We start from the raw sequence: 15693 nt of genomic DNA, 5'->3' as shown, positions 1-15693 counted from the left end.
GCACCCGGCCGGGCGGCGCAGCGCGGGGACGCGGCCGGGCGGCTGGCGGGCTCGGCCCGGGCCCAGGGCAAGGGCGCGGCGCCCTCGGACTCGCGGCGGCGGCGGCGGCGGCGGCGGCGGCGGCTCAGGGGCGCGGGGAGGAGGCGGCGGGCGGCCGGGGCGCGCGCAGGGAGCTGCGCCGCATTTTGGAGAAGTATTTATAATGCAGCAGCGCCGGTGCAGTCGCGGCGCCCGGGGTCCCGCAGGGTCCTAGCGTCCACTGCATTGGCTGCCGAGGGTCACCATGTGATCTCGGGGGTGGGAGCAGACGCCGCCTCCGCGCCCGCCCGATGGCACACTAGGCGCTGCGCGGCGGCCGGGGGCTGGCGGCTGACGGGGTTGCGGCCGGCGGGGGCGGCGCGGGCGACCAGGGCCGCGACGGAGCGGCGGAGCCTTGCGAGGTGGCCCGGGACGGACGCGCGTGCGGGGGCGGGCGGCGGCGGTCGGAGCTGGGCGTCCTGTGGAGCTCGGGACAGGGAGCGAGCGATGGGCACCCGCCGCCCCGCCCCTTAGCCGCCGCTCCGCGTGGGGTTGGCCGCCGGGAGCAGTCACGGAAGCATCTCCATCTCCATCTCCATCTCCATCTCCATCTCCCGCCCCTTTGTCTGAAAGCGGCGCTCCCGAGAACCCGAGGCCGGGACCGCACTGGCTGGAGCAAAGGGGACGCGGTCGGAGCGGAGCCTGCTGCCTACGCGCCCGCAGCTCTGCGCGTCCCCGCGCAGCACAGCACCCCCACGCGCGATCTCCGCAGCGGACGCGGGGCTCGGGGCCCGCCGGACCCTCCCGGCCCGGCCCCCGCCCTCCGCGGCCCGCGCATGCGCCCCGTAGCCTCGGTGCAGGTGCACGGCGGGCTCGCGGAGGGCGTCTTCCCAGTCCCGGCGAGCTGGACGTGCAGACGGTATAGGCCGGGCACGAAGGAGTTCAGGTGGAGGACAGGTGGTCGCAGACCCTATCCTCAGCACTTTGAGAACCCAGCCCCCCGCAGCGCTCCGCCTCTTTCCCCGAGTCACCCCGAAAGGCAACCGGAGCCACATTCTCCACACCCGCGCGGGCCCGCGCCACGCCGTGGAGTGGGGCCAGCGGGGCAACTAAGGTTACCCAGAGGCCAGGATCGGCCCGGCTTGCCCGTGGGACGTGGGAATGGGCGTGCAGCGTCGCTCTAAGGGACTCTGTGGAGCGGGGAGGGGCGCCGAACTGGTTCACGGAAAGACATCCCCCTTTCATGTCAGGGATCTGGCAGTCACCTTTGTCGCCCTAAACGCAAAAACTGAGGCAAAAAAAATATAAGTGAAGAGTTTATTTGGGCCAAGTTCTAGGACTGCAAGCCTGGGGCCTAGACTCAAGTTTCCCTAAATATACGCTCCCATTAGCAGCAGTGGGGTTTTAAGAGACGGGGGATCTCACTCTGTCCCCCAGGCTGGAGTGCAGTGGTGCTATCATAGCTCAGTTCAGCCTCTAACTCCTTGGCTCTGGTGACCTTCCCACCTCAGCCTTCCCAGCAGCTGGGATTACAGCCCTGAGCCACTGCACCCAGCTCCTAGCAGTGGGGTTTTTTGTGTGTTGTTTTTGAGACAGGGTCTCCTCTGATGCCTAGGCTAGAGGGCTGTGGTGGGACCAGAGCTCCAAGCAGTGGCTCTTTAAAGGAAAAAAAGAGGCAGTTCCTAAATTGTTTAGCAAGAATTCACATTAAAATGACAGAAGCTACTGATTGGCTATCTATTATTCTTTGTATGACAAAGTCCAGGTAAATGAAGATAATGAGTAAGGCAGCAAGTCAGGAAACTACAGGAAAGAAAGAACAAAATGCCTTTAAACAACTGCCCCCAGGTGTGGGTGGGGAGCATGGCTGAAGTCCCATACTCATGTCCCTCTGGACTGAATACCTCACATAGCTCAGACTGCTGTGAGCTAATCGTCTTTTCTTATTTCCTCTCTTTGACCAAAATCTTTCTCGTCTGAAAGCACTGATGATCAACACGTTAGTTGTAAACTTGTCCCACGCCACAGGGAAGGCTCACTTCCAGGTAATCTCGTCCTTCTGTCCCAGGTGGAGGGAAAAAGGGAAGATGCTGTGGCTGAGGAACTTAGCAGGTCTCAAGGCCAAGTTGATTGGTAACAGCAAGGGACGAGCGGGTCTCAGTCAGGCCATCCACTTAACAAGGGAGCCATGGCACGTTGGATCATTTCTAAGCGTCTATCATGATTAGTTTTTTGTTGTTAACTTTAGATATGTAGACATACAGGGTATAATTAATTTAAGAATCAAAAATATGACACAAATAAAGACAATTATTAACAAAATTTGAAATCCAGATCTGGAAAGTGTTCCTATTCCTCAAGGTAATCAAAGAAATATTTCGTGTACTTCTTGTCGGGGTTTGAAGAACAAGGTGTTGAGGGTCCCCCATGGTGAAGACAGCCACCCAGTCTGCCTGATGCAGCTGGGAACCTTCATTTGATGGCTTTTTCTGATAAACAAAACCTCCAGGTTGGAGACCTTGATCTTCAATGTCTTTATCTCCCCGGAGCTCACTGTTTAAAGAATCAGTAATTAATTTAGAATTTTTAGTGAGAAGGGAAAGGCCCTGGCAATAAGGAACAATGTCACATTTAAGGACTGGATCCCAGCCTGTTTCCTACAGGTGTGTGATTTCAAAGGAGAAAGCTGATTTTTCCAAATGGGGTAGAACTCTAGCAAGAGGAAGAGCCTGAGGCCAGGAAGGGTTGAAAGTTTCTGTAAGCTTTGCCAATTGATTTTTTTATTATCCCATTTGTACCTTCCACCAGTCTGAGGGGCATGCCCGGGGGCGGAATGGCAGTGCAAGTGCTGATCGATCCAGTCTCAGTCAGCTTTGAACTCACCAGATGAGATGTCCGTAAGTATGTTACACCCTCTTACAAGTTTTCCCGCACTCTCTTTCCCCAATTCCAAGTCTACTCGATTTTATCTTTCTTTTCTTAGCCCTCAACTTAAAACAATCTTTAAAAACCTCCAGACAAAATTACTTTAACAAAAACCATTCTTGTGCCTTCTTTATAACCTTTACTAAAAACACATCTGACTGCTCTTATACACTTTATGCAGAATTGTTTTTCTTATACATAGTAGTTTTAATTACATATATTAATTACAATTTTAACTCTTAATAATCTTAATTTCTAGTGAAAAACCTAGGAAGTAATTTTGAACTGTCTTATATGAGTATTTGTAGATGAAAACCATTTCATAATTTCTTAGATGTTTCCTCAATTTTTTATTAACAGATCTAAATATATTTAGTTTTTCTATACCACATAAAAATAAGATGCCGGCCGGGCACGGTGGCTCACGCCTGTAATCCTAGCACTCTGGGAGGCCGAGGCGGGTGGATCGCTCAAGGTCAGGAGTTCGAGACCAGCCTGAGCAAGAGTGAGACCCCGTCTCTACTAAAAATAGAAAGAAATTATTTGGACAACTAAAAATCTATATAGAAAAAATTAGCCGGGCATGGTGGCGCATGTCTGTAGTCCCAGCTACTCAGGAGGCTGAGGCAGTAGGATTGCTTGAGCCCAGGAGTGTGAGGTTGCTGTGAGCTAGGCTGAAGCCATGGCACTCACTCAAGCCAGGGCAACAGAGTGAGACTCTGTCTCAAAAAAAAAAAAAAAAAAAAAAAAAAAAAAAAAGAGGCCAAAATATATCAACTTAAACTTACATTTAATGATTGTTTCAGTATTTTAACTTAGAAATGACTCAGACATTTTATGCTTTTCTATTAATTAATTTAACATAATATGACTTTAAATTACTGAAAAAGATTTTTTAAATGATGAAAAGTTTATGTATAAACTTTTTTACCATCTACATTCATTTAATTTACTTGTTCTTAACAATTAAGCTTGAGTTGTCCATTAAATAAAGCTGCCATCATCTCAAGTTATTTCCTTGTTAATAATTTTCGCAGCCTGCAAATGTTGGGCAGTTGCCACCTACACAAGAGCCCTAAAGTTAAATACGTGGATATTTTGCTGATCAGAAGATACAGCTGTTTTCATTAAATCAACAATATTAAACTAGTCTTACCAAAGATTTACCCAAGTGAACTAAAAGGCATTAAAGTTAGTTTTTATTTTTCTGATAAAATATTTGATTTAAGCTCTTTTTAAGACAATTGATTAGAGCTTTTATATATTTCAGTAGTGAAATATCACATGCATATAACACATAAAGACATACAGACAGAAGCAGATCTTATAACTTTTATAAGATCCTTCATTTGCCAGGGTTGACGGAAAAACTCAATTCTGCCAAAGCATTTAAAGAGGTTTATTCTGAGCCAATAGGAGTGACTGTGGCCCAAGGAACACCATCTCAACAGGTCCTGAAAAAGTGCACCCAAGGAAGCTGGGTTACATTTGGGTTTTATACATTCATGGAGACAGGAATTACAGGTAAAATCATAAATCAATACATGGAAGGTACACATTGGTTCGGCTTGACAAGACGGGACATCTAGAAGTGAGGGCTTACAAGTCATAGGTGAGTTTTAGGGATTCTTCAGGTGGCAGTTGGTTGAAAGAGTTAAGTTTTGTCTCAAGAATTGGAGTCAGGGCTGGGCTCAGTGGCTCACGCCTGTAATCCCAGCTCTTTGGCAGGCTGAGGCGGGAGGATCACTTGAGCCCAGGAGGTTGAGACCAGACTGAGCAACATAGTGAGACCCTGTCTGTAAGAAAATTTAAAAATTAGCCAGGGATGTGGTGTGCACCTGTAGTCCCAGCTACTTGGGAGGCTGAGGCAGGAGGATTGCTTGAGCCAAGGAATTTTAGGTTACAGTGAGCTATGATCTCACCACTGCATGCCAGCCTGGATGACAGAGCGAAACCCTATTTCTAAAAAAACTTAATAAAATAAAATAAACCCATTTAATGAGATTTTGTGGTTTGTAAGGCATGACTCGCCAGGCCTCTTAGCAAGGAATTTGGACAAGAGAAAAAAGGTCAGAGTTCGGTCCTCAGTTACCCCTCTTGACCAAAGATCATTCCAAGGCATGTGCAGGCCAGTAACCAGCAGGAGGTCCCAGGGCTAGGCAGACTCATTCCTAGAGCTGTCTACTTGGTCATCTGGCATTTATGACAGCAGTTTCAATATTAGTAATGGTGGATCTTAGGGGAAGGACATGATTTGATCTGATTTAAAAGCCAACTGTTGGCCAGGCGAGGTGGCTCACGCCTGTAATCCTAGCGCTCTGGGAGGCCGAGGCGGACGGATTGTTTGAGCTCAGGAGTTCGAAACCAGCCTGAGCAAGAGCGAGACCCCGTCTCTACTAAAAATAGAAAGAAATTAATCGGACAACTAAAAATATATAGAAAAAATTAGCCAGGCATGGTGGCACATGCCTGTAGTCCCAGCTACCCGGGAGGCTGAGGCAGGAGGATCCCTTGAGCCCAGGAGTTTGAGGTTGCTGTGAGCTAGGCTGATGCCACGGCACTCTAGCCCGGGCAACACGGTGAGACTCTGTCTAAAAAAAAAAAAAAGCCAACTGTTTAAGGGGCAAGAGAGTCAGGCCTCGGGTTCAGTCTGAAAAAACATCCTGGATCAGATTTATCCTATGAGCTTTCATGACCCAGGTCTTTGATTGTGTCTTTTTTTCTTTTCTTGTATCTGGCACCAGTTTTCAAATGATTTCTTCTCTGTCTTCAGACTATCAATCTCTCTTGGATTTTTTTTAGAGACAGGGTCTCCCCCTGTCACCTGGGCTAGAGTGCAGTGGCATCATAGCTCACTGCAGCCTCCAAGTCCTGGGCTCGAGCGATCCTCCTGCCTCAGCCTCCAGAGTAGCTGGGACTACAGGTGCATGCCAGCACGCCTGACTAATTATTCTTATTTTTCTTAGACAATGGGTCTCTCTATGTTGCTCGGTCTGGTTTCAAACTCCTGGCCTCAAGTGATACTCTGGCCTCGCCTCCTGGAGTTACTGGGACGACAGGTAGCAGCACCACTGCACCTGCTCAATCTGTAGGTCACCTGTTCACTTCCCCTAAACGAGTAGATTTGCACTTCTAAAGACATGACTCTTAAGTGAAACAAGGTAGGAAATTTACCTCTCAAAGGCACAGAACTTGAGTCTAAACACCATTATTTGCTGAGACAAAGAAGGACTTAGGTAAAGGCCCAGTTAAGACAAGATGCCCAGGAAGAGTACCTTAAGCACAGGTGCAGTTTGTTATGTAAACTTTAAGCCCCTGTCTTCCCCATTATGGGAGAGGGGGAGAGAGAGAGACCCCCCCCTTACAAATGGAGATTTTCTTTATAGATGCAAATTTCTTTTACAAAGAATTTCAAAATAGCCAGCTAAACATCAGAAAGTTGCATTCTGGAGGTTGATTTAGTTTGATCGATGGTCTTTTCAACTTAGTTTATTAAGATTGCTGACTTCTAGGTGGAGCCCCTTCCATCTTAGGAACGAGGTGCATAGAAAACAACAAGAACAACAAATCAAAGTGGAGCTCTGTAAGGATTAGGGCAAAGAAAGCATTTGCAGTTTTGGGAGCCTAACACTTAAATAAGCAAAAAGCAGGCACAGCTGGAAGGCAGAGCGCCTAGGTCTTTACAAATCAAGGATCCCACCTTTGCACTGAATCTCGGCACCCCTAAACAGGGAAACACCGCGGACTGCTGCACACTCTTCCCACAATGCTCCTCACTGCCAAAACTTTCCCTGAGGCTGGTGGGCGACCCAAGGCCAGTCAGCCCACTCCATCATCAGCCCATCAGGAGCTGAGGCGGGAGGCTCGCTTGAGGCCAGGAGTTCGAGGCAGCAGCGCACCATGATTGCGCCTGTGAATAGCCACTGCACCCTCACCTGGACAACATTGTGAGACTCTGTTTCTAAAGTAAATAAAATAAAAAGAAAGCAAAGAGAAGGACCAAACATATTTTAAAAGGGCTTTCAGTCAACTCAAAAAAATTCCCAGAGTAGGATCCAAAAGAGAAAAATCAGAAAGGCTTGCCTATTTTTGTATGCATGTATGTTTTATTTATTTATACACAGGGTCTCGCTCTGTCGCCCAGACTGGAGTGCAGTGGTGCAATCTCTTTAGGAACTTTTCAAAAGCGACCAAGGCCAGGAGTGTGTTTTGGGTTGAAATGTGTTGCTTACGCACGTCACTGCTCTAGGTGTCACCCAAGAGTCGTGATCGCTCTTACGTGGCTCAGACTGCCTCTGTCAGGTGACAGCACGGTGTTTGAGGTATCGGGGTGACCAGTCCCTTATTTATACCTTTCCAAATGAGCAAGAGTCCCTAAAATAGTCTTCTGGTGAAGAATGCCCTGTGACGCCACTTCCTGTCCAGGATAGCAGTTCTGACCTCAGTTCTGACACCTCTGCCAAGTCTCTAGTCGCCTGGAGTACCCAGTGGGTAAGAGCAATCGCCCCTTCTCTCTGGGACAAGAGAACTTGCTGTCATGCCCCTTTTGGTTTAGAATGGAAATTGGTCACAAATGAAAAGACATGTCCACATTATGAACAACAGAAAGCAGCCACAAGTTTTTAGACCACACTTTGTAATTTTATGCCCAAAGAAGCGAAACCCCCAGTGCCCAACTGTCACACCATGGCCCAGACCACGTGCCATGGGGCAGAGGAGGGAAACCAGCCCTCCACAGTATTCTTTAGTGCGATCTCCTGTGCAAAGAAAGAGACCAAAGCCCTCACTTTTAAAGGAAAAACAGGGTTTGAAAAACAGCCCAAATAAAATGTAGACCGCAACCAAAAAGAGAAGGGAGGTCTGGATTCAGACTCACCCTTCTGCACCCGTGACACCTCTGGAGTCAGATGACCACATGGGTGTGCGCTGGTGCTGAGCGCCGAGTCCCAGAGAAAATGCTGGGGGTCAGGGGAGGGTGGTCACTCCGAATCCTGATGGCTTAGGCCAGATACGTTGACCTAAAGGGAACAACTGAGGAGAAATCATTGTAAGTAGGGAGTTTATATGGGCCATGTTGGAGGGCAGCAACCAATCTATGCTCTCAGGTTGCAGTCCTCCAGCTTGGCCCAAATAAACTCTCTACTTAGGTAAATTTTACATCAGTTTTTTCCATTAGGTCAACACTTTTCAGGAGAGCAAAGCGGAATCACAGAAAATCTCAAAGGAACGCACTGATCCATGTGATGCCTGAGTGCCAGCCGGCCACAACGGTGGCTCCTCAGTGTCCTGACGGTGGCCGGGTGGATGGCAGGAGAGCCCCAGGAAAGGGAACAGCATGCGAGGGGTCCAGGTAGGAAAACTGGCCACCGGAGACAAGTGGGGGCAGGCGTGCCTGGAGGGGCCAGGCACTGGAGGAAGGTGAGGCTGGCTTTGAACTCGGGAATGCGGGCCTTGAGCCCCAGAGCAGAGATTGGGGGACTTTTTATCATGTTCCTGACAGGGGCAAGGAAAAGGGAGAAGCCATGCCTGCCGCCCAGGACTCCTGAGCGGTGTCCTCCTGAGCCCCAGACTTGAGCGTGACCTCAGAGCATAGTGGTCCAGCCCTCACAGGGTCAGGCCTCTGCTGAACCCCACCCACCCCCTCACCACCAGGCCAAGCCGAGGCTGCCCCTGCTCTGCCACCCACAGCCAGTCTCCAGGACAGAGGCAGGCCTGGGGGCCCCTCCGTCCCCCTTCAGCCTGACCTCACCCTTCAGCCCTGAGACCCCCAAATCCCCCATAGCCATGTGACTCCCCCCTCAGTGGTCATGATGGCCTGGTGAGGCTTGCACTCCCACCCCCTGGTCCACAGGAGCCTGGAACACTCCAGAATGAGTTTGGCAGTGGGGACGGGACTGCCACACTCAGCTCATAAGGGGCAGGGCTGGACCCCAGGAACAGCCACCTGGAAGGTCTGGGAGATCTGAAAACACCTCTGCGTGGGGCTGGGAGGCCTAGAGCCCTCTCCCCCTCCCTGAAAGAGAAAGATTGCACAGGCCTCAGTGCGGTCCCAGGCCCTGCTGTGCCTGTTTCCCCCTCTGTGACGTGGGGATGCCCCTGCCCATGCCGGGGGAGGCTGTGCCAGGAAACTGCGCCTCATGTCAGCCTCAGGTCGGTGTCAGGAGCCCATTTTACAGGCAAGAAAACCGAGGCTAGGCACAGTTGGGCCCCAGAGATGTTTGTCTTGCTGAGGTGGGAGGATCACTTGATACCAGCAGTTTGACACCAGCCTGAGCAAGAGCGAGACCTTGTCTCTACAAAAAAATAGAAAATTAGCTGGGTGTGGTGACACTCACCTGTAGTCCCAGCTCTTCTGGAGGCTGAGGCAGGAGGATTGCTTAGAGCCCAGGAGTTTGAGGTTGCGGTAAGTTATGATCATGCCAGGAGATGGGGAAAGAAAAGAAGGAAACAGCCATGCAGAAGGCCCACTGTACAACTTACAGGAGTAAGGAAAAGGGAGGGAAGAAACAACAGTAAAACAATGATTCCCCCAAGCTAAAGAGCCTGTAGCTCCAGGTGCAACCTGCCCAGCACCTTGAACCAGTGCAAACAGGGCCCAAAACACATCCGTGGAAACTTCCAGTGACTTTTGAGGGTTCCTGCTGCAGGCAGATGGATGGGGTACAGAGAGGCGCCCACCTCCAACTGAGAGCCCATCCTCCACTTGACCTTCTCTGCAACACTGAGCCAGGCGCCAGCCCACAGTGGGCCGCGGAAACACAAAGTCTCACCCTGCTGGGGCTCTATAGTCCAGCGGGGGTGTCAGGAGATGAGCTACTAACACAGAGAGCGCGAGTGCTCTAGCGTCACCCCGGGACACGTGCTGGAGAGCGAGGCTGGTCTCAGAGGCCAAGGGGGCAGCTGCCCTTGGGTGGGAGGGCCCAACCACGAGCCCCCGGAGCTGACGGAAGACATCTTCAGACAGGCCGACTAGGCACGTTTTCTTCCCACATGCTTTCCTGCGAGGCTACCTGAAAGTACGCGGCAGGGAGGACAGGACACGGGTCTAGGGGAAGGTGGCTCTGAGCCACGGAGTGAAGCTTGGGCAGGAGGCTGGGCAGTGGGACCGCCCAGCTGGCTGGGGCAGGAAGGCGGAGGCGCTGGGAGGTGCCCTGAGACGAAGGGGAAGGGATGTCTGGATGCTGGAGGACGTACAGACGTGATAAAGGCAAACGATGCGGGAGGAGGGAAAAAGCCAACCTGACGTCCAGGAAAGCAGGTGTCTGGGAAAGAGAACGCACTCCCAGCTCACTGGCCAGGCCACGAGCGACACCTACATGCAGACGTCACAGATGCTCTGTATTGACTCACCTCCAGCCAAGCAGGACGGCCCTGCGTGGCTCCAGGGCAAACGTGAAGCCAAACTGCTTGACAGCGCTGCCTGTACTCCCCCCACCGGAAGCCCGTTTAGGCCTCCCAGCCCTGATGGACCCTGCTCTTGTCGAGGTCACCAATGACCAGAGTTGCCAAATCTGCTGGTCATCCCGGCCTTGCCTACCCTCCATGGCATGTGACACACTGAATCCCAATTCCTGAAGCCCTCACCCGGCCCTCCAGGACACCTCTCAGTTTTCTTCCTGCCTGTGGTGGCTCCATTGTCCCCAGGGGTCCCTCAGCTGTCCGCCGTCCATGCTTAGGCCATAGGGATTTCAGCCAGCACTCCTGTCCCAACCTGCTCCTTCCAGCCCCCTTCCCGGTGCAACCATCCAGTGGCCTCCTGCCTCCCTCTAACCCACATCCACCTACCCAAAAACCCCGCTGCCATCACTTTCAAACACATCCAGAATCCAACTGCCTCTCACGCTGGCCCCGGCACCAGCACCCGGCGGCCACCCCCTCATAGGCCAGTTCTGTGGTCACCCAGCCAGTCTGTTCTCAACCAGTGGCCAGAAGCGTCCAGCTTACAGCCATCAGCCCACATCCTTGCCCCAAACCCCACAGGGCTCCACCGTGCTGCGCCAACGCTCTCCTGACACTGGCCATGCTCTCTGCAGGCCCTGGGCCCGCTTGCCGGTCAGAGGTACATGCACACCAGCCCTGGCCCCTTCACACCCGAGTCTGCCTGGTGCATACCCCTAAGTCACCCCAAAGGGCACCTCCTGAGAGACTTCTACAAGCACTCTCAGCTGACCCCATCTCTTACAGTGATAGTAGTAACCCCCAATCTGTGCCAGGATCATGGCTGCCCACCAAATATGGGACACTAAATTTGAATTTTGGATAAATAATAATTTTTAGTGTAAGTTCATCCCAAATACTGCATGGGACTACCCTTAAAGAGTATTCTTTTTTCTTGTATTTGATGTGCTAAATCTGGCTACCCAAGGCTACGTTCCCCACCTCCCTTGCAGCTAGGAGTGGCCATGTGACTAAGGCCAGCCCACGGGACATGAGCACTGCCCAGGCCATGCCCTTCTTCGCCACCTCTGCTCAGGCACTGCTGAGCTGGGGACAGGAATCTGGTCCTGTACCGCACCCCTCTCTGGCCCAGGCTGGAGGGCCAACGAAGGCCTAAGGCCTGCCATGGCCTCAGAACCCCTCAAGTCTCTCCCTGGCCCGCTTCAGAGTTCTTCACAGGCACCCCCTGCTGCACATCCAACCTGGTCCCGCCACTGTGGTGTGAGCTGCCCAGGGAGCACTCTGTTCACTGGGGAGCCTCCACGTCAGGACAGGCTAGTGGGGGCAGGCAAAGGGCAGGAACATGGAGTCAGTACCTGGCAGTCAGCAAGGGCAATAAAGATCACCACTGGACAGAGCAGAGGCAGGGGCTGGTGAGCTAAAAGGCCTCCTCTCAGACAGTGGACCAGGACTGTCCAGCCCTACCTGCCCAAGATAGCAGCACCTGGGCTGCAGCAGTGACAAGCAGGGAACTAAAGCCACAGAGAGCCCAAGTGTCCTGCCCAGGTGAGTGGCAGTCACTTCCAGTCTTTGCTCTGCTGTCCTCCTGGGTTTGTTTCTAACAATGTGCATGCATTACTTTAACAAAAGGCTCTACTTTCACTTTAAAAAGCATGTACAGAAAGAATAAGGGGAGAAAGGTGTGACTTGCCTCACCTGGAGGTCACCTGCTGGGCACTGGGTGCACAGGCCCGTGCCAGCTCCCCGTCCAGGAGGCCCTAGTGCCCAGGGCCCAGGCTCAGGGCTGAGGCTGGGGGTGGCGATCCCAGCCCTCCCTTCCCTGGAGAGGCACTGCCCAGTCACCCTCGCTCCCCCAGCAGCCACAGGCTGTGTAGCCTGCCACTCAGCCTCCAGGGAGCCCACTCCATGCAGAGTCTTGGGGGGCTCAGCCCTGGGGGTGTCAGGGGCATAGGGCATTTTCTCTACTTGCCCAGACTCCAAGCAAGGACAGCAGGCAATGAGCAGGCCCCTGGAAGGTGGGCTTGCCATGTCACACATGCCTGTGGGTGCAGGTGCACTCAAGAAGATGAGAAGTGTGTATCTACCTCTCAGCACTGGTGTGAGACAGGTGTGGCAAGAGGGTTCCCACCCACACAGAACTGGGGAAAACAAGGCCCAGAGAGGGGCCCAACCAACCAGGGCCTCCTAGGGATGACACAGGGGGCTGTGGTGTTCAGAGCAGAGAGAAAGGACACAGGCATGCTGGCTGGGCGTTTATTGACAAGGAACAGTGCTGGTGAGGGTCCTCAGCGCCCGGTTGGCCAGCAGGCACACAGCGCCCGGCGCTCGGCCTGTAGGAGGAGGGTCTCCGTCTGCAAAGCAACAAGAGGCCATGAGGCTGTGGCACGGCTGCCCACTGGCCATCTCCCCCAGGGCCTCCAGCCCACCCAGGGCAGCCCCATCTCCAGCTGCTTCTGATAGGGCCTGCACATGGTGACCCCCAAGCCAGATGACTGCCCCGCCTTCCTTCAGCTCACACTCCCTCTCAGGGGGCCACTGTCAGCCAACGCCCCCAGTGGAATGCCCAAGGGTCAGCTGGGGTCTGCTCCTCCAAGAGCCCAGCTCCAGACCCCATGGCGCGAGAGGGGGCTGCAGGTTTCTGCCTGGGCCCTCTGGAACTGTCCAGAGAAGGGCACCAGGACTTGTAAGGGATGGGCCAGGCAGGGCTCTCCCCTTCCTGAATCCTTTCCAGGACGAAGCACAAGTTTCCACCACAGATGGAAACGTTCCTGGCTGTGCCTTGTGTGTCCAGTCTTGGGGGTGTTTAGTCAATGTGTGTGTCTACCCACTCCGATCCCTAATGCTGTGGCCACACCCTCTTTCTCTGCCCCACCTTCCTTTCTGACCCCTGGGCCTCACCCCCCACCTGGGGAATCCTGGACTGGGCTGGCGGTCCCTCCCCAGGGGCCAGGTCTGCCACAGCGCCCAGACCCAGGGTAGAGGAGTCACAGGCCTCCCGGGGGTGGAGCTAGAAAGTGTGCTGGGCATAGGGGGTACTCAAGGTGAGGACTGTGCCCACAAGGATCACAGAGGCTGTCAATAAACGGGAGTGGAAGATTAGGGACACGCCTGGGCGTCCTGAAACGCTGGCTCTACATTCACCGGAGAGCGCCTCTTCGACATCCTTTCCCCTTGTCCCGCAAGCCCCGGGGAAGCCTGGGACCACCCTGGGGCGCCAAGCGGCCCTCACCCGCGCGTCCAGGCTGTAGGCTGTCTTCCGCAGGTCCTGCAGGGCGCGCTGCATGAACTCGAACGCGTGGCAGTCAACGCACGGGCGGCCTGCGGGGGGGTGGGGGGGCGACGGGGGAAGAGTGCCGTCTGGCAGGGGTCCTTTGCACCGCCACGCCTCTACCCCCAGCCAGGAGATTGGCCCCACTCCCCACTCCACCATCTCCCGCCGAGGGGAGCACCCGCTACGGGAACAAAGGAGAGGCACGGCCCCCAACCCCCTCCCGCCCCCCCGCACTCCACAGGGTCGCCCCGGGGCACCAACTCTGCGCAGGGACTGCGCTCCCGGTGGCAGGTTCGGCGTGGGCCCGGGTGCCCAGCAGCGCCAGGCTCAGCAGCAGCAGCAGTAGCGGCGGCGGCAGCGACATCGACATCGAGGACCTGCGCCTCGGCGGGGGGGCCATGGCCGAGGAAGCCCGGGCCGCCCTGCAGTGGGCAGGAGGGAGTCAGCGGTGCCAGCCGCACCCTGGGCCCCCGAAGCCCCGCCACTACACCCCACCTCCGGGCCCCCGACTCCAGCCCCACCCACTCCCAGGACCACGAACCTCCGCCCCATCCCCCAGGCCCGCGACCCCAGCCCATTCCCTCTCACCCGGCCCGTGACCCCAGCCCTAACCACTCCCAGGGCCGCGATCTCCCGCCTCAGCCCCCGGGCCCGCGAACCCCGCCCCACTCCCCAGGTCCGCGACCCCAGCCCCACCCATTCCCAGAGCCCCGAAGCCCTGCACCACCGCAAGGGCCCGCGACCCCAGCCCGCCTCCCGGGTCTCGAGAATTCCCCACCTGGACGCCCCCACCTCCGCCCTTACCGCAGTTCAGGGACCCCGCGACCAGCAACCGGGGCGACTCAGGAAGACGTTCCGCGGCCGGTGCGCACCGCGCATGCTCCCCGACCCGACCCCTCCCGGGCCCCCACTCGACGTCGTCGTCATGGAAACCCGGAGACTGCCGGAGCCGCCAGCTTAAAGGGACCGAGGGGGTACCTGGTACTCCCGCATGTCCAGGCCCGGCCACTGGCGGTGCCTGGGAGCGGCGTCTGAGCCTCAGCCGGTAGAGTCGAGGGCTGCCTGGAGGAGGCGGCGCCTGGGAGGACCCTCCAGAACGCGCCGCCGGCGGGAACAAAGCCGAGGAAGTGGGAAAAGTGCGTCTGCCGCTGGGGGCCGGTCCCGGTGGAGGGGCTCGGTGCACGCCAGGGGCCCGGGGCACGGTAAATGCGGACGCGAGCGCTCAGCTCCCGGGCCGGTGGGGCCCAGGCTGCGGTCGGACCGCCCGGTGAGGTCCGGTCGGTGGGGGATCTACCCACTTCCCTTGCCCCATCTCCAGCTGCCTGCTGCCGGGAAGGCTGACCGCACCGCCGCCGCCGCCGTGTGCCCAGAGGGGGCGGTCGCTCAGCCCCGGTGCAGGCGTTTCCCCGTGAACTAAAGGGCTGTTGGGCCTGGACTCTAGCGGCTGGTGGAGACCATCCCTCCCAGAGGGACGAGGTCTCCCCGCACGCGTGGGCCCCGGGGGGGGGGCGGCGTGAGACTTGCATTTGCCAGGCGCCCACGGGGGCCACTGGCGGCGCGAGGCTCGCTAAGTTCAACACCGATGCGGAGGCCGTGACCTTGGGAGAAGGAGCCCCAGGACCACGTGAGTGCCGGCGTTCCCACTACCCCCCAGCCGGCAGCCTGTGCGGTGGCCCGAATCCCTCTCGCGGCAGAGCTGACTTCCAGCCAGGCCCTTTCCTGGTGGCGGGGCCAAGCCTCGGGCGGCTTCCCTTGCGTGGGTCCACTCCCAGCTAGCCACCCTCGACCCCGCACACCTCCGGACCCCTGGCCTGTGGTAACGCTGGCACAACGTGGTGACGTCCGAGCTCCCAAGCTTCCCCGGCGGTCGGACTCGGTCGGTTGTCTAAACCGTGAGCGGGTTTGGGAGGCCGGGTGAGGGGTGTGCTCGTGACCGCCACTCTCCACTCCCAGTTGGACGGACATCTATCTGGCTTTGGGGACGGGGTAGTGCTCAGGGTGCCCTGCCTCCCAGCGTGTGGAAACGCAGGCAGGGCCCAAGCGGGGGGCCCATGTCCTGGACGCCTGGGAGCCAGTAGCCT

The 15693-nt window shown here is 55.7% G+C and overlaps 1 protein-coding gene across 1 annotated transcript; it reads right to left on the bottom strand.

Annotated features, from left to right (window-relative positions):
• Window positions 1-12626: 12626 nt before the first annotated feature.
• Window positions 12627-14439, bottom strand: LOC105826207 (chromosome unknown open reading frame, human C4orf48). The gene is made up of 4 exons (XM_012664141.1): window positions 14417-14439; window positions 13874-14034; window positions 13571-13659; window positions 12627-12692 (listed from the first exon to the last, which is right to left on the bottom strand). The coding sequence occupies exons 2-4, from the start codon at window positions 14010-14012 to the stop codon at window positions 12627-12629; spliced, it is 294 nt and encodes a 97-aa protein (XP_012519595.1). The 5' UTR covers window positions 14013-14034; window positions 14417-14439.
• Between the last annotated feature and the right edge of the window lie 1254 nt (window positions 14440-15693).

Source organism: Propithecus coquereli, unplaced genomic scaffold (assembly GCF_000956105.1).
Source record: "Propithecus coquereli isolate 6110/MARCELLA unplaced genomic scaffold, Pcoq_1.0 Scaffold862, whole genome shotgun sequence".
Taxonomy (NCBI): Eukaryota; Metazoa; Chordata; class Mammalia; order Primates; family Indriidae; genus Propithecus; species Propithecus coquereli.
Note: the sequence above shows the minus strand (reverse complement) of the source record. Positions and strands in the feature narration are given on the sequence as shown.